The following is a 15209-nucleotide window of genomic DNA, read 5'->3' as shown; positions in this document are numbered from 1 at the left end:
GAGGATAGGCGTCTGTACCTCGAGGAAGTCATCCTCGAGGAAGTGGGTGCGAATGTGTTGCATGAGGTGGGACTTGAGGCGGAGGGTATCAGCAACCTCGGGGTTCACGAGCATGTCGACATGCCGCTTCTGCGACTTGGTCTCGGGGTCGGTAAGGGACTCGGGAATCTGTTCGAGGGCAGGCGAGAGGAGCTCGGGCAGAATGTGAGCCTCGAGAATTCGCTCGCCTGTACCGCTCCGAGCCGGCTTGCCGGTAATAGCTACGACGGTTAGGAACGTGACTGTTGACATGCAATCTTCATGCATCCTTCATGGTAATATAGCGGCTTACAGATGTGGTCACCCTTTTCAATCATGCGACCGAACAGTTTAAAAGCGTCCAACAGCATGGGTGGCTTCATGTTCTTGAAGTTGATCATGCCCTGGATCGTCTTCCTGTCGTTGACCATAGTGACGAAGATGAGCTTGTTACCGTGCTTACGAATCGACTGTATGCGACCTTGTCCCCCATCAGCACAAGCGCCGGCCGCGTCTCTGAGACAGATGATGAAAGAGCGTACCGTCAAGCGTCACGTATTTGGAAGAGTCAGGCGGGTCCTGGTTGAGCCAGTTTGTTCTGAATTTTGCGATGGACATGCGGCCCTCGCGCGACTTGAGCCGCGGATGTGTCTGGCTAAACAGCTCCTTCTCGCCCGCCTCCCCCAGCGTTTTCTGACGCATCTTCTTAAATTCTGTATCCCGATCCTCAGTCGCCTCCGCACTTGCGGCGCGGTCGCGTTCGTCGCGGAAGAGTCTGCTCGTGAAGCTCGACGACCTAGTGTGAAATGGTCGCGCGACCGCCGCCGGGGCGGCGAGCACCCGAATCGAGGGTCTACACACCCTCAGGCACTGAGCTGTGATCATCGCGTCTGAACAGCTTGTTAGCTTGCGCGTCAAGAAGCATAAAGCCAGACAAGAATGATGCAGCGAGTTTCGGTGTCAGATATGTGGGCAGTTATGCAGCACGTCACAGCAAGCTGTGTCAGACGCAGCGGTTCTAAGGCATAGCGGATCATCATGAAAGAGGGGGAAGGGAGATGTCGACGAATCGGAGGTGGGAGGGGGGGGCTGGCTTACCATCTGGAGGTTTGGTGATAATAAAGTGTTCACAGACATGCGGGAACCAAAATTTCGTCGTCAGTTTTACTGACGCGAAACCGCTTATCGTGCAGCTTATCGCGCTTATGGTCGGCTAAATACCGTATCTTTGGTTCGCGGCGAGCTATCGCGCTGATAAGATAGAGCTAAAATCTCGACGACATTTGACGACCAGGAGCCTTCCGAGCTACAGCCTGGCACTCGCATCAACCCCCTGGCATCAACAATACCATCGATTCGCACACGCAATCCAGAACAAACACCCTCCGTTCTCCACCCCACAACAACTCTCAGTCAGAATGTCTTTCCTCGGTATGGGCGGTCGCCCCAAGCCTACCTCGGAGGAGAAGGTCGCCATGGCCGAGTCCGAGATGCGCCTCCTCGCCGACATGCACAACCGGTTAGCCGCACGCCTACTTTCATCTTCGCGAACCCACTGACTGACCTGAACTAGCCTGACCAAGGCCTGCCAGACCAAGTGCCTGCCTGATAACCGCGAAGCCGAACTCAACAAGGGCGAGTCCGTCTGCCTCGACCGCTGTGCCGCCAAGTTCTTCGAGGCGCACATGAAGGCCTCTGAGGTCATGCAGGCTGAGAGCCAGAAGAGGGGCGGCATGGGCGGTGGTATGTTCTAAGAGGATTCGAACCGAGCATGAAAGGGGGGAGGAAGCAGGCGATTCAGCGAGCTGTTTGCAAGACGGCGCTTTGTAACAAGTCAACGAGATGGGGAGAGGGCGGACGAAAGTGTGACGATAATGGGCGTCGGACATGGGACTTGCGGGTTCTTGGGGTTTATATGCCTTGCATCTCGGACGGAAGCATATGGATAGCGGCTTCGTGTATAACAATCGGACCGAAAGCGGTCTGCCAAGATCAACGTTCAACTCTAATGATGCGGTTGGTGTTTCTTTGTTGGGCAATTCGACCAGAGAGCAATTGGCTACTAGTGATGAGTGTGGTTGAAAAACGCCCAACGGACGACCAGTGAGAAGGCTGCAACACATTGAGATCAGGTGGGCAATTGGACAGGAACCCATCCAGACAGCGAGGACAGATGGGGGAACCCCCTGTACTAGAGCCAGAACTTGCTCATTGTGAGTGCCAGAATAGTCTGCCCGGCAGTATGTGTCGATTCAGACGGCGGGTATCACAGTCTCCAAGACATGATGGGGTTCCCTCGGCCAACAAGTCTCTAATATCTCGCAGTTCAAAAGCATCAAACTGTGTGTAACACATGATTTCATGATAGCACGCGCCTCCTCCTACTTTGGCCTGGCGTTAGAATATGTCATGGGTTCCATGGGAGGTGACTGTGGCTTTGAGTTGAAGTAATGACAATATGGCCCATTCTGCGCTGGGACTTAGACCAGAGGACACATGTTGGCGCGAGTGAATAGGTGATAGCCGTGAAGAAGGAATGATCTGAAATATTATGCGGTTGGATCGTGGTCATGCTGAGTGCCTCTTGCTCAGTTCAGGCGAGGTTGCCACGCTTTCATCCCTGCCAGCACAAACTAAAACAGCAGAAACGATACTAGCAGATGTCATTCGGCCCGCACACAGAGAGGCCGAAAGATGAAGAAAAAACCTATGAATGACATTTCCCATCGCCTCAATCTGGCCAAGGCACTACGCATATGATGGTGCGACAGGCGGTATGCGCCGAGAGACGGACGCCTCTAAAGAGGTTGGTCAACGGCGGGAAGATCGGAGAGACGGAGATACGGAGAAATACTCCACTTTTCCGTCTCGATGATTTTTCCCGACTGACACGGGCGACACAGTGCGCCGCACTCCAATAAGCCTCTTCCACCAACATGGAGCTGTAGTTTCGAGGCTCGTGACCTAACATCAAATATAAGAGCAAATGGCTTCCTGCGCTTCCTGCGCTTCCTGCAAGCCAGTCCTCGCTAAATACCATGCCCCAGTATGACGACACCTGATAAGCAGCCCCTTCGCCCCGTCATGTGCCGTACGCCTGCATGCAGGTTCTGACGCCGGGATCCAAGGAGCCTAGGAGAATAGATACAGTAGACGAATGAGAGGTGCACGGTACGCCGCAACAGCGGGCCGCGCCCCGCATGTTATTTGCCCCTAACCCCACCTGGACGCCGGCGGTTCGCCCATGATCCGCGAAAAGCGGTGTTGGGCGATGGGTGAGCGGTCGTACCGTCCGGGTGGTCCCCTCCCGCCTTCGCCCTCGTTTATAAATCCATGGGGCATCCTTCGCTTCAAAGAGTTTCGACTCTTACACAACCTTCGGCGGCCTCAATTCGGGTTTGCAGGATACCACACACTGCTCGGAGATCATGCCTGCCTCGGTCCTCAAAGATGAGTCCAAGGCGTTTCCCTACTGGCAGTTGACCGTGCTGGGTGAGTCGTTTTCAATCCCCTTCTCCCCCGCTGGTCTTATTCACTTTTGGCCTTCCACCTCTCCCGTGGCAGCCGCTGGCACACGCGCCGACCAACCACCAGCGGATTGTGTACTCTTGCTGACTTGGCGACAGCCTTTGTGCCGGTTCTCGGAACCCATCGCCTTCAGTTCCATCTTGTCCTACTCCTATGTTATGACCATCGACCTTCTCGGTGGTACGGAAGAGGACGACAAAGATGCCTCATTTTACAGCGGCCTCCTCGTCTCAGCTTATGCCGTGGCTGAAGCCCTGACATCTGTCGGCTGGGGTACGCTGTCTGATCACTATGGCCGTAAACCGGTCGTCCTCATAGGCCTGGGAGGCGTCGCTCTCTCGAGCCTTATTTTTGGGTTCTCCCAGAAGTACTGGGTTGCTCTGCTGGCCAGGTTTATTGGTGGCGCTTTGAACGGAAACGTCAGTGTCATGCAAACTATGGTTGCAGAAATGGTCAAGGTTCCGGAACACGAACGTGAGTCTTGCAGGTCATCGAAAGGGCATGAACGTACAGCACTGACTTTATCGTGCAGCGGCGGCATACGCAGTTCAGCCGTTCGTGTGGACGTTGGGTAGCATCGTTGGTGCGGCCTTGGGAGGATTCCTGGCTCAGCCCGCGAAATCTTACCCTCACTTGTTCCCCGAAGATGGTCTCTTTGGGAGATATCCATATCTGCTTCCCAACCTCTTGGCCGTGCTTGTGGTCGTCCTGGCGATTATTCAGGGCCTGATCTTCCTGGATGAGACCAACCCACGCGCCAAGTATCTCGCTGAGCAGAAGAAGTTGAAGCAACAGCAGAAGACGAATGGTCACAATGGCCATACTGAGACGTCGCCGCTCCTGCAGGAGAGCACATCGGATGCCCCTATCAAACGACCATCCGTCGACGGTCCCAGGCCGTTCTTCGTCGAGGAGAGCCTTCCGGCACCGGGCGTCCAGACCTTCGATCTCAGGCGGAGCTCCTTTGGAACGATGCATGAGATTGATGTACCTCACAACCGAGATGGCCCATCCGAACGCACCCAGTCGCAGGAGCCAGAAATGCACTACGAAGGCGCCGTGTGGACTCGACCCATCGTCATGCTGATCGTCTCTCTCGTCCTCATTTCCTACCACCAAATGGCTGCCGGCGCGCTGTTGCCTATTCACCTGCTGGCCAAGCCCCTGAAGCCCCACGGCCAGCTCGACTTGATCGGCGGTTTCGGCTACAGCCTCCCTGACGTCGGCGTCTATCTCATGGTGAACGGCATCCTCAGCCTCGGCGTCCAGGCCTTCATCTTCCCCCTCTTTGTGAGCAAAGTCGGCGTCTGGCGCTCCTTCATCATTGTCGTGATTCTCTACCCCACCGCCTATCTGGTGATGCCCTTCCTCTCCGCTGTCCCCAATCTCACCTCTGCAGGTATCATCGGATCGCTCCTCCTACAGGCCTTCTTCGGCATCATCTCCGTGCCTGCGGCCCTCATCCTGCTTAAGGATGCCACACCCTCGCCCCTCGTACTGGGCCGCGTCAACGGCCTCGCCATGAGCGCCTGCTGCGCCGCAAGGACGGTGTCTCCGCCCATGGTCGGTCTCTTGTACAGTGCCGGCGGCTCGGCCGTCGCGTGGTTCAGCTGCGCCCTGGTCGGCGTTCTGGGCGCTCTGCAGCTCTTCTGGATCCCGCGGAAGGAAATCCCGCACGTGTCCATCGAGAGGCCGACCATAGTCACGCGAGATGATGATGATGATGCTACCGTTGTGCAGGATGGCGAACCTTAGTTGATCTGGTACCATCTTCTCGCGCACCTTTTCCCGCTTTGCTTCACTTGACACTCATTCTTCCCCATCCCCGACTTCGCGATCACATTGATTTGTTCAAGGCGTTTCATTGACATTCCACCTCAATCACATGCATAGTTGAGCTGGTCACGATGGGTAACAGGGTATCATCATAATACAAAACAAAACTCGGGGATGCCGGGATGCTCCTGCAATGGTTCATAAGCCAACATTCTATGAGGATGCTTGACGAAGATGCCCACAAACGACCAAGACAGTGACGTGTTGTCTGGCTTCCGCCCATGTGGATTCCTAATCTGAGAACCGACCCTCTCAAGTTCTCTGGGCGCTTCTTGACACTGGCTCGTCCCTAAATAAGGCCGAGAAGAGGAGGCATCGTTAGCAGCTCAATTCCGGGATGTTGCGAGTGTTGTCATGCCGTTGGGACACACCTGTACTCTCCTTTGTGATACAGTGCAGCCAGATAGAGTTGGAGTGGGCCTAGTTTCTGTCTCGGATGCTGTTAATTACGTTCAGGCACACCGTGACATCGGACACAAATCGGGCGGGACCTTTTGGCATATGCCGGCAACGTTTGCCTCGTTTAGCAGAGACAGCATCTCCTGGCTCGAGACTGTACTGCATTGTTGGTTCGGTGGCAGTGAGGAGTTATCTACCTTACGCAAGGTAGTCGGAGGAAAGAAGCATATGCAACCTTGACCCCCCGCTATCTTTGCATCTGCATGACTTCTCTCTCTCTCACAGAGGATTGCTGTGCGGAACACTAGTGAGCTATTGCGCCTTTCCGTCTCATATAAAGGCTCATGATGTCGGTATAATGCCACATCGTCGTCAACACACCCGGGCAGGCATCCTCCCTTGGTTGTTGTCTGGTCTAAGCGACGATGGCTAAGGCAGGTAACGTTGGGCTGGAGCGAATTGAGTCGATCAAAGAGTGACCAGCATCCGCGACACTGAGTATCTTCAGATGCGAGCCTGCAGGATCAGGTCGCGTCCTGTTCGAGCTTGTTCATCGTGCAGGTGCCACCTGAATAGCATGACCTGGTCCTTGATGGTGGGTTGCAGATCCAACCTTCTAGACCACCACCAGAGTCCTGATGATGTCTTTGCGCGTCGGGTTGTGGTGGGCTGTACGTCACCGGAAGATCGACCTTGATAGTGCAAGCACAAAAGTTTAGGTGTGCATTGAGGTCCCTGCAGTCCATGGAATTAAGCGACTAGAGCGAGGCGGTGCTATTCTTGGGTGTCAGGGTGCCTGGCTGTCCACGAACTAGTGATGCACAGCCCTACGGCAGTCAAGGAGGCTGGGGTAGTGGCTTCTGATTGCATTGTGAGTTGTTCTTTGATGGATAGCACCGCACCAGCTTGGGTGGGGTGCACTGATGTCTGAGATGCGACGTGGCTCTGACGGTGCAGAATTCCTGTGGTCGCTTGGCAACATGATTCGGGCCTGGACAAGCTGACGAGCGCAGTCGAGCAGACAAAGAGATGTCTGATACACAAAGTAGGTTTTTTATTGCAGCGTTCCATCACGTACCTGGTCCGAGTCGGAACAGATGCGAGAACCGGTCTTTCCCTATCGAGTTCTTCACAAGGAAATATCCACAAGGAAGGACTCAAATGACACACACAAACCCAGGGTTTTGCGGTGTCGGTCTGTCGTCTCAGCAAATGGATGGTCGCTAGACTCGACATGTTGCTTGGATCGCAAGCTGGTATTGAAGGCGGCAGTTCCCCGAGCAATACGAGACGGTGGAAACGTGAGAGAAGAAAATTCCCACTGGTCTGGGCGAGCTGCACAAGGTGGGTGGGCGGGCATGCCAGGCTGCGGCAGGCTCACCCCACCACCCCCTGGCCCTTCCCTGTTCTGGCCCTTGCCCCTCAACCTTTCTTCACCTAACGCTGGATTGGCGGCAGAGGCCGGGCTAAATTGCCCCCAAGGCCCACACGACCCCCAGGCCAGGCCTTCCCTCCTGGCTCGTTCTGGCCTCGCATCCCTTTTTCACCTGCCTGTCTGTCGCCTGCCACTGCCCGTCCACTCCTGCCGCTCCTCACTCCCCTCCCTCAAAGCCGTAACCCGTCACAGACCCCAAACTACTCGGGGCTCCCTTGTGTTTCAGCCGTACGACGCTTCACCTTTCTCATCCTCCCACCAACATCAACAGTGCGTTCTTTCCATCGACAACGACGACGCCGCAACGCCCCGACGGCGATTTCATTCGACAAAACCACAAAGGGGATTTTTCATTCCGACAAGAGAATCTGTACACCTCCACGCTCGCTTTCCCGACTTTTCGTCATTGCCTCTGCAACCGACGCCTCGATTGCCCGAATCAGCTGCCATTCCATTCTTCAGCCTAACCGGGCAACAACCCCATCTTCATCTCGCCGCGACTCCTACGAGGAGTCGTTCAACACCGCCACCGTGGCTCAGAGACTAGAATCTCGTCACTCGCTGCTGGGGAGCGACCCAACGCACGCAGGGTACGAGCAGCAATTTGATCAACCCCAGTACGACCAACACTACCAGCCATCGTCATACCCACAGTCCGCTCTCGCCCAACAGCCAGCCTATGCTCCGCAGCAGCCTGTCTACCATCAACCGCCACACTCCATGCCGGCCGCATCTATCCCACCTCCGCAACCCACGTTCAACCAGGACTACAACCAAGGCTACGCCTACCGCGAAGGACTCGCACCCTCGACAATGAACGGCTCAAGCCCCAAAAGCACCAAGGGCGGTTGGTTCTCTTTCATGTCGTCGAAATGGCCCCGAGCCTTCTTCCTCGTCACTCTGCTGCAGGCCATCATCTGTTTGGTCTTTGAAGCGTATGTGTCCCACTGATTATCCCTCACCCGGCCTTCTTTGTTGACAGTGTATTCTAGATACGTCTTCGCAACCTTTCAGTTCAGCCTCACCAGTGACGACAATCCTGCCACCGAATCCCAGCGCCGTACCATCCCAACGTTCCTGGCTCTCTTCATTTTCGGTTTCCTCTACGAGCTCGTTCTCGTTTGGGATGCCCTCCGCGCCAAGAACACTATTCAGATCATTGGAGTCTGCATTGCCAACCTCGCCCTAATGGTGTACACGGCCATCCAGATTGAACAGATTCAGATCGCCGTCGAAGAGCTGCGTGTCGGCGGCGGCCTGAGGATTGGCCACGAGAGCGTCTGGGAGGACATCAGGCCCTACCTTGTCGCCATCCCCTGCATCTTCTCTCTCGGCACCGTTCTTATGGGCTTTGTCGCCTGGAAGCTGTACCAGGTGTTCGCCTGGGATATCCTGAAGACCATCGGCGCCGACTATCGCATGAAGCAACGCTTCCTCTACTACCAGATCTACATTGCGCTCCTGAAGTTTGATTTCTTCTTCTTCCTCGGGTTCACTGTCCAGTTCCTTGTCATCGTCGGCGACATTGAAATCGTCGAATACGCCCTGACCGCCGCCGCTATTCCTGTCACCGTTGCGATCCTCATCAGCGCTGCCTACTTCACCCGCCGCGAGAACAAGCCCGGCATGATCGCTGTCATTGTCCTCTACCTCGGTGCCCTCAGCTACTTTGTCTTTAAACTCGTCCGCATCTACCAGCCCGGCTACCAGCAACACTACATGAACGTTCGCAAGTCCCTGACTACTTTCACCGTTATCACTATCCTCCTCATCATCCTGACCATTGCCAACGCTATCATCTGCATGAACAACTTTGGTGCTGGCCTGAAGACTCATCTGCTCAAGTCGCGTGAGGCTGAGAAGGCTACTGACCTCAACTCTGTCAGCATGCAAGATGTCAAGCCCCAGATGGCGAGCAGGATGACCATTGACTAGAGGATGGATCGGCTGGACTATTCCATCTTGCGCACAGAGAATACTCAGTCAAAACTACAAAACAACAAAACCCCCGTATAAAGAAACGATTAACGAAACACCATTCGCCCGCCCGCCCTGGCTCGATGCTCAGGGTGTGGCTTGGACGTGGTTTAGAGAGCTGCATACTCAACACAGCTTCATTGTTCTCCTTGAGATTCCCCACTATCATCTAACCGATCGATGATCTATTGTCACCCTTTGTCCGCATTGTGCCTTTTTTTTACTCGCAGACTCGACATTTTCCTTTTTAGTCTACCAGGTCATACTTGGCGTTGGCAGCGCCTCACACATCACATTCCCTTGACTCCAATGCTATGGGAGTGGGAAGAGGAGGACGGCGTTCTGGTTCGATTGGATTTCACTTCTACGTATAGTTTGTGCGTGTGCCACAGCTAGGATGAAGAATTGAAATTATGGAAATTGTATATTCACACGTTGACCCAGTGTCCCGGCAACCTGTCATGTGATGGACGAGGCTGGAACCTGCGCCCCTCGGCAAGGTTCACTCATTTCCATACCGACAAAAGTTGGCTATGCGGCACCTTATTCTATCCAGCTTCTGTAGAGCTGCACTGCAGTTTCAGTATTGGACCGGAGTACGCATGCTCGCTTCCAGCTTCGTGGTAGGACTTCATTGCGTTGTGCATGTGAATATGCAGAAATACTGATTAGCTTCGTGACAATTTACAATTCTTGCCTAAGTGCTTGCTAGACATGCTGGACAACTTCATCTCGATGGAGTGAAGCATTCACAGGAGACACTGTCGTCCCATATCATTCTGGTTATTCCCGTCCACGCTTGAGGCGTTTGTTGAGCATCGTGTAAAGGCGAAAACTTCCCCACGATCCGGCCTTCCCACACTACAAGTCCCCATTGACGGCTCACTGGACATAATCTGAGACGTGTACAAGAACCTCACCTACCGTCTAGCCGGTGGTGGTAGGCTCGGCCGAACCAGGAGGCCTCCGAGGAGGAGAAGGCGAGTTTCTTGGCCACCAGTGTAGACCCATCGTCGAAGAGGCATCCACAGCCACGGCGAGGGTCTACACGGGTGGCTCGGGTAAAGGTATACCGCTGCGCGGAACGAGAGGCAATGACGGACGGTGTGCGTTCTCGGCCAGCGGCGACGAACTCGCAGGCGCTAGAATATCCGCGAGAGGAAGCGGCGACCATCCCAGGTCCGCCCTCATCGCGGCCCGCGCGTTCTGACGATCTGCCATGTCTTGCAAGGGTGCGTTCAGCGGCTCGGCCCATGTGCCATAGGATACCGGAGATTCTGTTGGGACAGGTTCAGGCGATTCTACCAAGCCGGATTCCGGCGCCTTGACGTGAAGGCCGTCTTCCTAAAGCGAGATCTCACGGGCGTCGCGGATGTGGCCCTCGGAGGGACAGTAGGGGCACTTGAAGCGGGAGCCCTTGGCCAGGCGGTGGAGGCTCTCCTTACAGATGACGTGGCCGCAGGGGAGAAGCATAGGCGGGTTCTGTTCCGTGCTCTGTTCTTTGGAGACGGGACAGACAAAGATGGGGTGGTAGACCATGGACCGGGGGAGAGGCGTCTCGAAAGCGAGCTCGTTCTCCGTCGTCCACTCGGTGCGGCTGGCCATGACGTAGTTTGTGTACTTGAGCAACTGAGGGAGGGCGATGGAGCCGGCTGTCGCTGCTAGGTAGAGGGGTGATTCGGCTGAGAGTCCCAAAAGAGAGCAGAACTCGCGTGTGAATGAAGTGGCCACATCGTCAAATATTGTGTTTGCGGGGGCGAATAAGGATGCGTAAGGTGACGTGGCGAGGTTGGGTGCGTAGAGTAGGGAGCATGTCAAACGCTGGATATCGGGACGGTGACGGGCTTGGAAGCGGGCAAAGTGGGCTTGGGCATGTGCCAATGCACCATTGCGACCGTTCCTGTCGTCATCTGGGAGACCATTTACTTCTGGGCCTTTGAACAGCCAAAGAAACTGAAGCTTCGTGAGCTCGAATTCAAGATTGGACCCGCGCGCTTCGAGCTCGGCGCTGTTCTGCTGTGCCCAGTTTATGGCTGGAACGAGATTCCGCCTCTTGAGCTCATTGAGGATGCTGTACATGTTGGCGAACTTCTCCTGCAGTTCTTGAGACTGTAAGGATTGGATGTCGGGAGCTGCGTTCGTGGTGGACGTAGTCGACCGCGGTAGCGGGTGCTCGTGCGTCTCGCGGAGGAAGGTCGAAGCGACGCTGAACTGGCCTTCACGGAGCATGTGCATTGCGATAGCTCTATTGATAAGTTCCGGATGCGTCGCCATCGCATCGTGCTCGGTAGGTAGCTGACGGAGTGGGAAGTTCTGTACGAAGGCGTGTCAGTAGCTGCCGGACCAGAACACCGAGACCTGGACGCGAGCTTGCCTTGTCTAGTGACTTGCCGAACACCTTTTGGCCTTTTGAGACCTCCTTCAGATCATTGTTTATTGCGTCAAACCGAGCATTTATTGGGTTCTGGAGTTTGGTCATGGTTAAGCTCGCGCGATGGGGGTCGGTAGCTATCTAGGTCAGGACTTGAGCATGGCGGGGTTCCGGGGAGGCTTTGGCTAACCTCCAGCAACCTGTTCCCTAGCTTGCACGAGCATTTCGAGTAATCTGTCCGCGTCTTCAACAGCTGAATACAGCGACGCCTTCCTGAATCGAGCCAGATCGGCCTGCAGAGCCGTCATAGGATTGGATTCGGCCATCGTGGAGGTGATACGGTACGATTGGGTACGGTTGGGGGGGTACGAAGGTTCGCAGGCTATGGATTCTCGAGCATCGTTGTCCCCAGCACTGTCTCCTATGGAAGCAGGCAGTACAAGGTCCGACCGTAAAGTAATGGGTTCGTCATGAGAACCGGAGGCTGGTCGAAGGTATGAGGGGAACGGGCGATGGCGGATGCTCGTGCTGGTTACAGCAGCTGTCGTTATCGGGCGTACTGACGTCGGCTCGATGACATAAGCCGCTCACGTGGACGAACCTCCATCCGGGATGAACATGGACACTGAAACATGCAGGCACTTTATTGATGGTAGAAACACTGATGGTTCACCAAAAAGGCAAGCCGTGAGGTCTTAATTCATGTGGACTAGTAATACACCCGTGTTGTACATCTTCTGCTGATCTTGCCAGTCTGGTTCGGCTCATCCACATCCAAGCAAGAAGGGAGGAAGCAGAAAGTCAATCACACTTGAGTCTTAACTTTAGGAACAGCCGATGAAAGCCTGCCTGAAAGCTGATGCAAGCTGTGGCGGTCTATGGAAGCCAAATGTAATGCGAAGTGCAGATGCAAATCCCACGATGAGGCAGCCAAGAGGAAAGACGTCTAAATCACCCAAATCATCCTGCCCCAAAAAAACACCAATTATGACACGCCCCTCTTCTTCGACGGATGTATGTGAGAAAGCCAGAGCCAGAACATGAACCAGACCAGAGAGACCCGCAAGTCCCTGCGTATATACGACGCGCCAACCCGTCTAGGTCCTATCTAGCTTCCGCCTCAGGTTGCGGTCGCGCTTCTGGAGCTTCTTGTACTTCTTCTTCTTCATCTTGAGCTTGCGCTGGCGCTTGACGCTGATGGCGTGCATGGCGTCGGTGGTGCCCTGCGCCTCCTCGAAGAGCATCTGTCGCCTGGCCATGCGCTCGAGGAAGCTACGGGGCGCACCATCCTGGACGATGCGAGGGCTGTGAGCGAGAACGCGGACCTGGCCGTCGGCGTCGGTCGACTCTTCGATGGTGAAGAGGGCCTTGTAGACGCGGTGTTGCGGCGTGTCGTCGAGGAGCTCCTCGGCAGCAGCCTCGACCTGAGCCTCGCTGGCCGTGGCAGCAGTATGCGGCTGAGGAATGGGAGGTGGGCGGAAAGGAACGAACTGGCCGGCCATGGAGTTGAGCTGGACGTAGACGCTGGATTCGGAGCCATCGTGGTGCTGGACGTCGATCTTTCGCACGGGGTCGCCATGGGCATCGGGTTCAGGCTGGTCGGCAATGGTCATCTTGGCCATGGCGCCGTCGAGCTCGTCGGCTGTCCGCGAGAGGGTCGAAATCACGTCGCCGGCATTATTCGCCCTGTTGCGTGAGGCGAAGATGGAGGCAAAGGCATCCTCGGTAATCGACTTGGGCAGGCTGTGTGTGACAGAAATCGGGCGGTGGAGAGAGAAGAAGGTCGACAGGCCAAGAGCTGCTGTCTGTTAGCTGGGGTACTTGGCAGACTATAGACAGTCCAAAACAAACCTTCTTGAGACAGGTGCTGAGTGCTGGGGACGCTCGGCAGCTTTTGTGAGGCGTTTCGCTCGGCGCTATCTTTGCTCTTTCGTTTCCGCTTCTCGCCGGTGGTCTTGCTCTGGCCAGACCGGGAAGAGGCCGATGCAGGCACGGCAGACTGGCCGGGGATATCTTTCGGACCATTGTCAGAGCTGGAAGGTTTCGAAGAAGACCATCGTCGCTGGTGGCGGATGGGCCTCGCGATGCCCACGGTGGCAGCGGCTCTAGGGGCAGAGGCGCTCAAGGATGAGACGAGGGGGGTCGGCGGGACGGCGGCCACGCGGCGCACCGAACAAGGCAACATGGTGTGTCCGTCGCCTAATACACAAGTCCTGGAGAGGACGAGGGAGGCGGGTCTAGGGAGAGGGGGGGTTGCGAGGCAGTTGATGCTCCTCGCGCCGTGACGATGGTGGTTTGCCGCTGTTCAAAGACCCGGATTTGGCCGCAGGGAAAAGATGCACGACTTGGGGCTCCACTTCGCCTGAGGCATCCACGAATGGGCTGTCGAGGTGGGTTGAGCGAGGTACCTGTCCGATGTACTGAAGTCTACCCGAAAGATCAATAGAAGAATGTGAATATTCCAGTAGTCTGCGGGTGCACAGTGAAATGCTTCGTCACAATTGATTCTAGAGTGCGCGCTTCAGCTGTTTGTTGCCGCCTGTGCAAGTGACTCAAGTAGGCGGAGGCCGTCCGTTGCATCATGCGCCCAGCCTCATCTCGTGATCGCGCCTCGCCTCACCTCCGCTTAGATCTAGCTCACCAATGACCACGCTCACCGCCAGATAGACAAACGCTGCGAGATTCAATTCCCCGTTATTCGGCGCTTCCCCCGCTCATGTTTCGGCTCTCTCACCGATAGCCGATAGCCTCAACCATCGAGCGAAAATCCGACCTCGCCCGCCTCTTGGCCCATATTGACCAGCATCTCCCGCATGTGCTCCGCTCGCTTCTTCTCCTTGTCACCGAGAGCGCTCAGATCGACCCGATCAACCCAGTCCTTCAGCCCATGCTGCAGCACATTGCGGGCTCTGAGCGAGCTACCCTTGACATGCCCAGCGCTTCCATGCAGCGTCATGCGCTCCTTGCCGGACTTGTAGGCCCCGCGGTGCAGGATATTGTTATTGTAGAAGACAACGTCGCCGGCATTGAGCTTGACCAACAGCTGCTCCGGCATGTCCTTTTCGAAGGGATCCGCTGATCTCTCAACGTCGGTCCTGGCGCGCTTGTGAGAGCCTGGGACAACGATGAGACTCTCGTCGTCGTAGAGTGCCATGTTCCACTGCGCTGAGAAGGCCGGCTGGTTGAGCCGGGCGAGCTCCTCTTCAGCCGTCGCCGTTGCGGGAATGTCATCCCGGTGCCAGCGCAGCTCAAAGTCACTGTCTGGCCGGACCAACAAGTTGAAGAGTTCCATCACAAGGTCCTCGTCCGAGCACTGGAGGAGCTCCTTCGTAGGCTCAATGACGGCATCAGAGAAGTACGTCTTGACGTATACCGCGCTGTTGGGCAGGTCCGGGTGCATCATTCCCTGGACACCCCAAATGCCTTCCTTGGGCAAGTTGTTCGGGCTCGACTTGGGCCAGGGAGGGAATTGCTTCGGGAGAGTGCGGACGTGAGGCCATTCGCCGGCGCGGGCCACAGCCGTTGTGTCCTGGGCGGCCCGACGGAGCTCGGCGAGTTCGTCTGGCAACAGGGCGGAAGGGACCACGAAGAAGCCGTCAGTGTTGAGGCGATCAAGCAGAGAAGGAGCCGCCATCATCGCAATTG

At 55.8% G+C, this 15209-nt stretch overlaps 7 protein-coding genes across 7 annotated transcripts in view; 3 read left to right on the top strand and 4 right to left on the bottom strand.

Moving 5' to 3' along the window:
- The window catches only part of VDBG_07216 (lysyl-tRNA synthetase), a gene marked incomplete at both ends in the record, with an annotated part of 1994 nt that extends 1091 nt beyond the window's left edge, over positions 1-903 (bottom strand). Inside the window, 3 exons of the mRNA XM_003002599.1 lie at positions 19-260; positions 332-499; positions 561-903. Coding sequence (XP_003002645.1) covers positions 19-260; positions 332-499; positions 561-903 — 753 coding nt within the window. The remainder of the gene's footprint in view (positions 1-18; positions 261-331; positions 500-560) is intronic.
- Positions 904-1436: 533 nt separating this feature from the next.
- Positions 1437-1772, top strand: VDBG_07215 (mitochondrial import inner membrane translocase subunit TIM10; the record flags this gene model as incomplete). Its single annotated transcript, XM_003002598.1, has 2 exons — positions 1437-1537; positions 1592-1772. The coding sequence occupies 2 exons, from the start codon at positions 1437-1439 to the stop codon at positions 1770-1772; spliced, it is 282 nt and encodes a 93-aa protein (XP_003002644.1).
- A 1674-nt stretch (positions 1773-3446) lies between these two features.
- On the top strand, positions 3447-5301 carry VDBG_07214 (conserved hypothetical protein; the record flags this gene model as incomplete). Its single annotated transcript, XM_003002597.1, has 2 exons — positions 3447-4020; positions 4079-5301. The coding sequence occupies 2 exons, from the start codon at positions 3447-3449 to the stop codon at positions 5299-5301; spliced, it is 1797 nt and encodes a 598-aa protein (XP_003002643.1).
- Positions 5302-7470: 2169 nt separating this feature from the next.
- On the top strand, positions 7471-9637 carry VDBG_07213 (conserved hypothetical protein; the record flags this gene model as incomplete). Its single annotated transcript, XM_003002596.1, has 2 exons — positions 7471-8151; positions 8209-9637. 2 exons carry the CDS (start codon positions 7937-7939, stop codon positions 9149-9151), a joined length of 1158 nt encoding a protein of 385 aa, XP_003002642.1.
- A 600-nt stretch (positions 9638-10237) lies between these two features.
- VDBG_07212 (conserved hypothetical protein) lies at positions 10238-11890 on the bottom strand (the record flags this gene model as incomplete). Its single annotated transcript, XM_003002595.1, has 4 exons — positions 10238-10470; positions 10555-11506; positions 11538-11701; positions 11755-11890. The coding sequence occupies 4 exons, from the start codon at positions 11888-11890 to the stop codon at positions 10238-10240; spliced, it is 1485 nt and encodes a 494-aa protein (XP_003002641.1).
- A 771-nt stretch (positions 11891-12661) lies between these two features.
- VDBG_07211 (conserved hypothetical protein) lies at positions 12662-13806 on the bottom strand (the record flags this gene model as incomplete). Its single annotated transcript, XM_003002594.1, has 2 exons — positions 12662-13362; positions 13416-13806. The coding sequence occupies 2 exons, from the start codon at positions 13747-13749 to the stop codon at positions 12662-12664; spliced, it is 1035 nt and encodes a 344-aa protein (XP_003002640.1).
- A 507-nt stretch (positions 13807-14313) lies between these two features.
- VDBG_07210 (phytanoyl-CoA dioxygenase family protein) lies at positions 14314-15198 on the bottom strand (the record flags this gene model as incomplete). Its single annotated transcript, XM_003002593.1, has 1 exon — positions 14314-15198. One exon carries the CDS (start codon positions 15196-15198, stop codon positions 14314-14316), a length of 885 nt encoding a protein of 294 aa, XP_003002639.1.
- Between the last annotated feature and the right edge of the window lie 11 nt (positions 15199-15209).

Source organism: Verticillium alfalfae, genomic scaffold (assembly GCF_000150825.1).
Source record: "Verticillium alfalfae VaMs.102 supercont1.9 genomic scaffold, whole genome shotgun sequence".
Lineage (NCBI taxonomy): Eukaryota > Fungi > Ascomycota > Sordariomycetes > Glomerellales > Plectosphaerellaceae > Verticillium > Verticillium alfalfae.
This window is presented reverse-complemented; position numbering and strand designations above follow the sequence as displayed.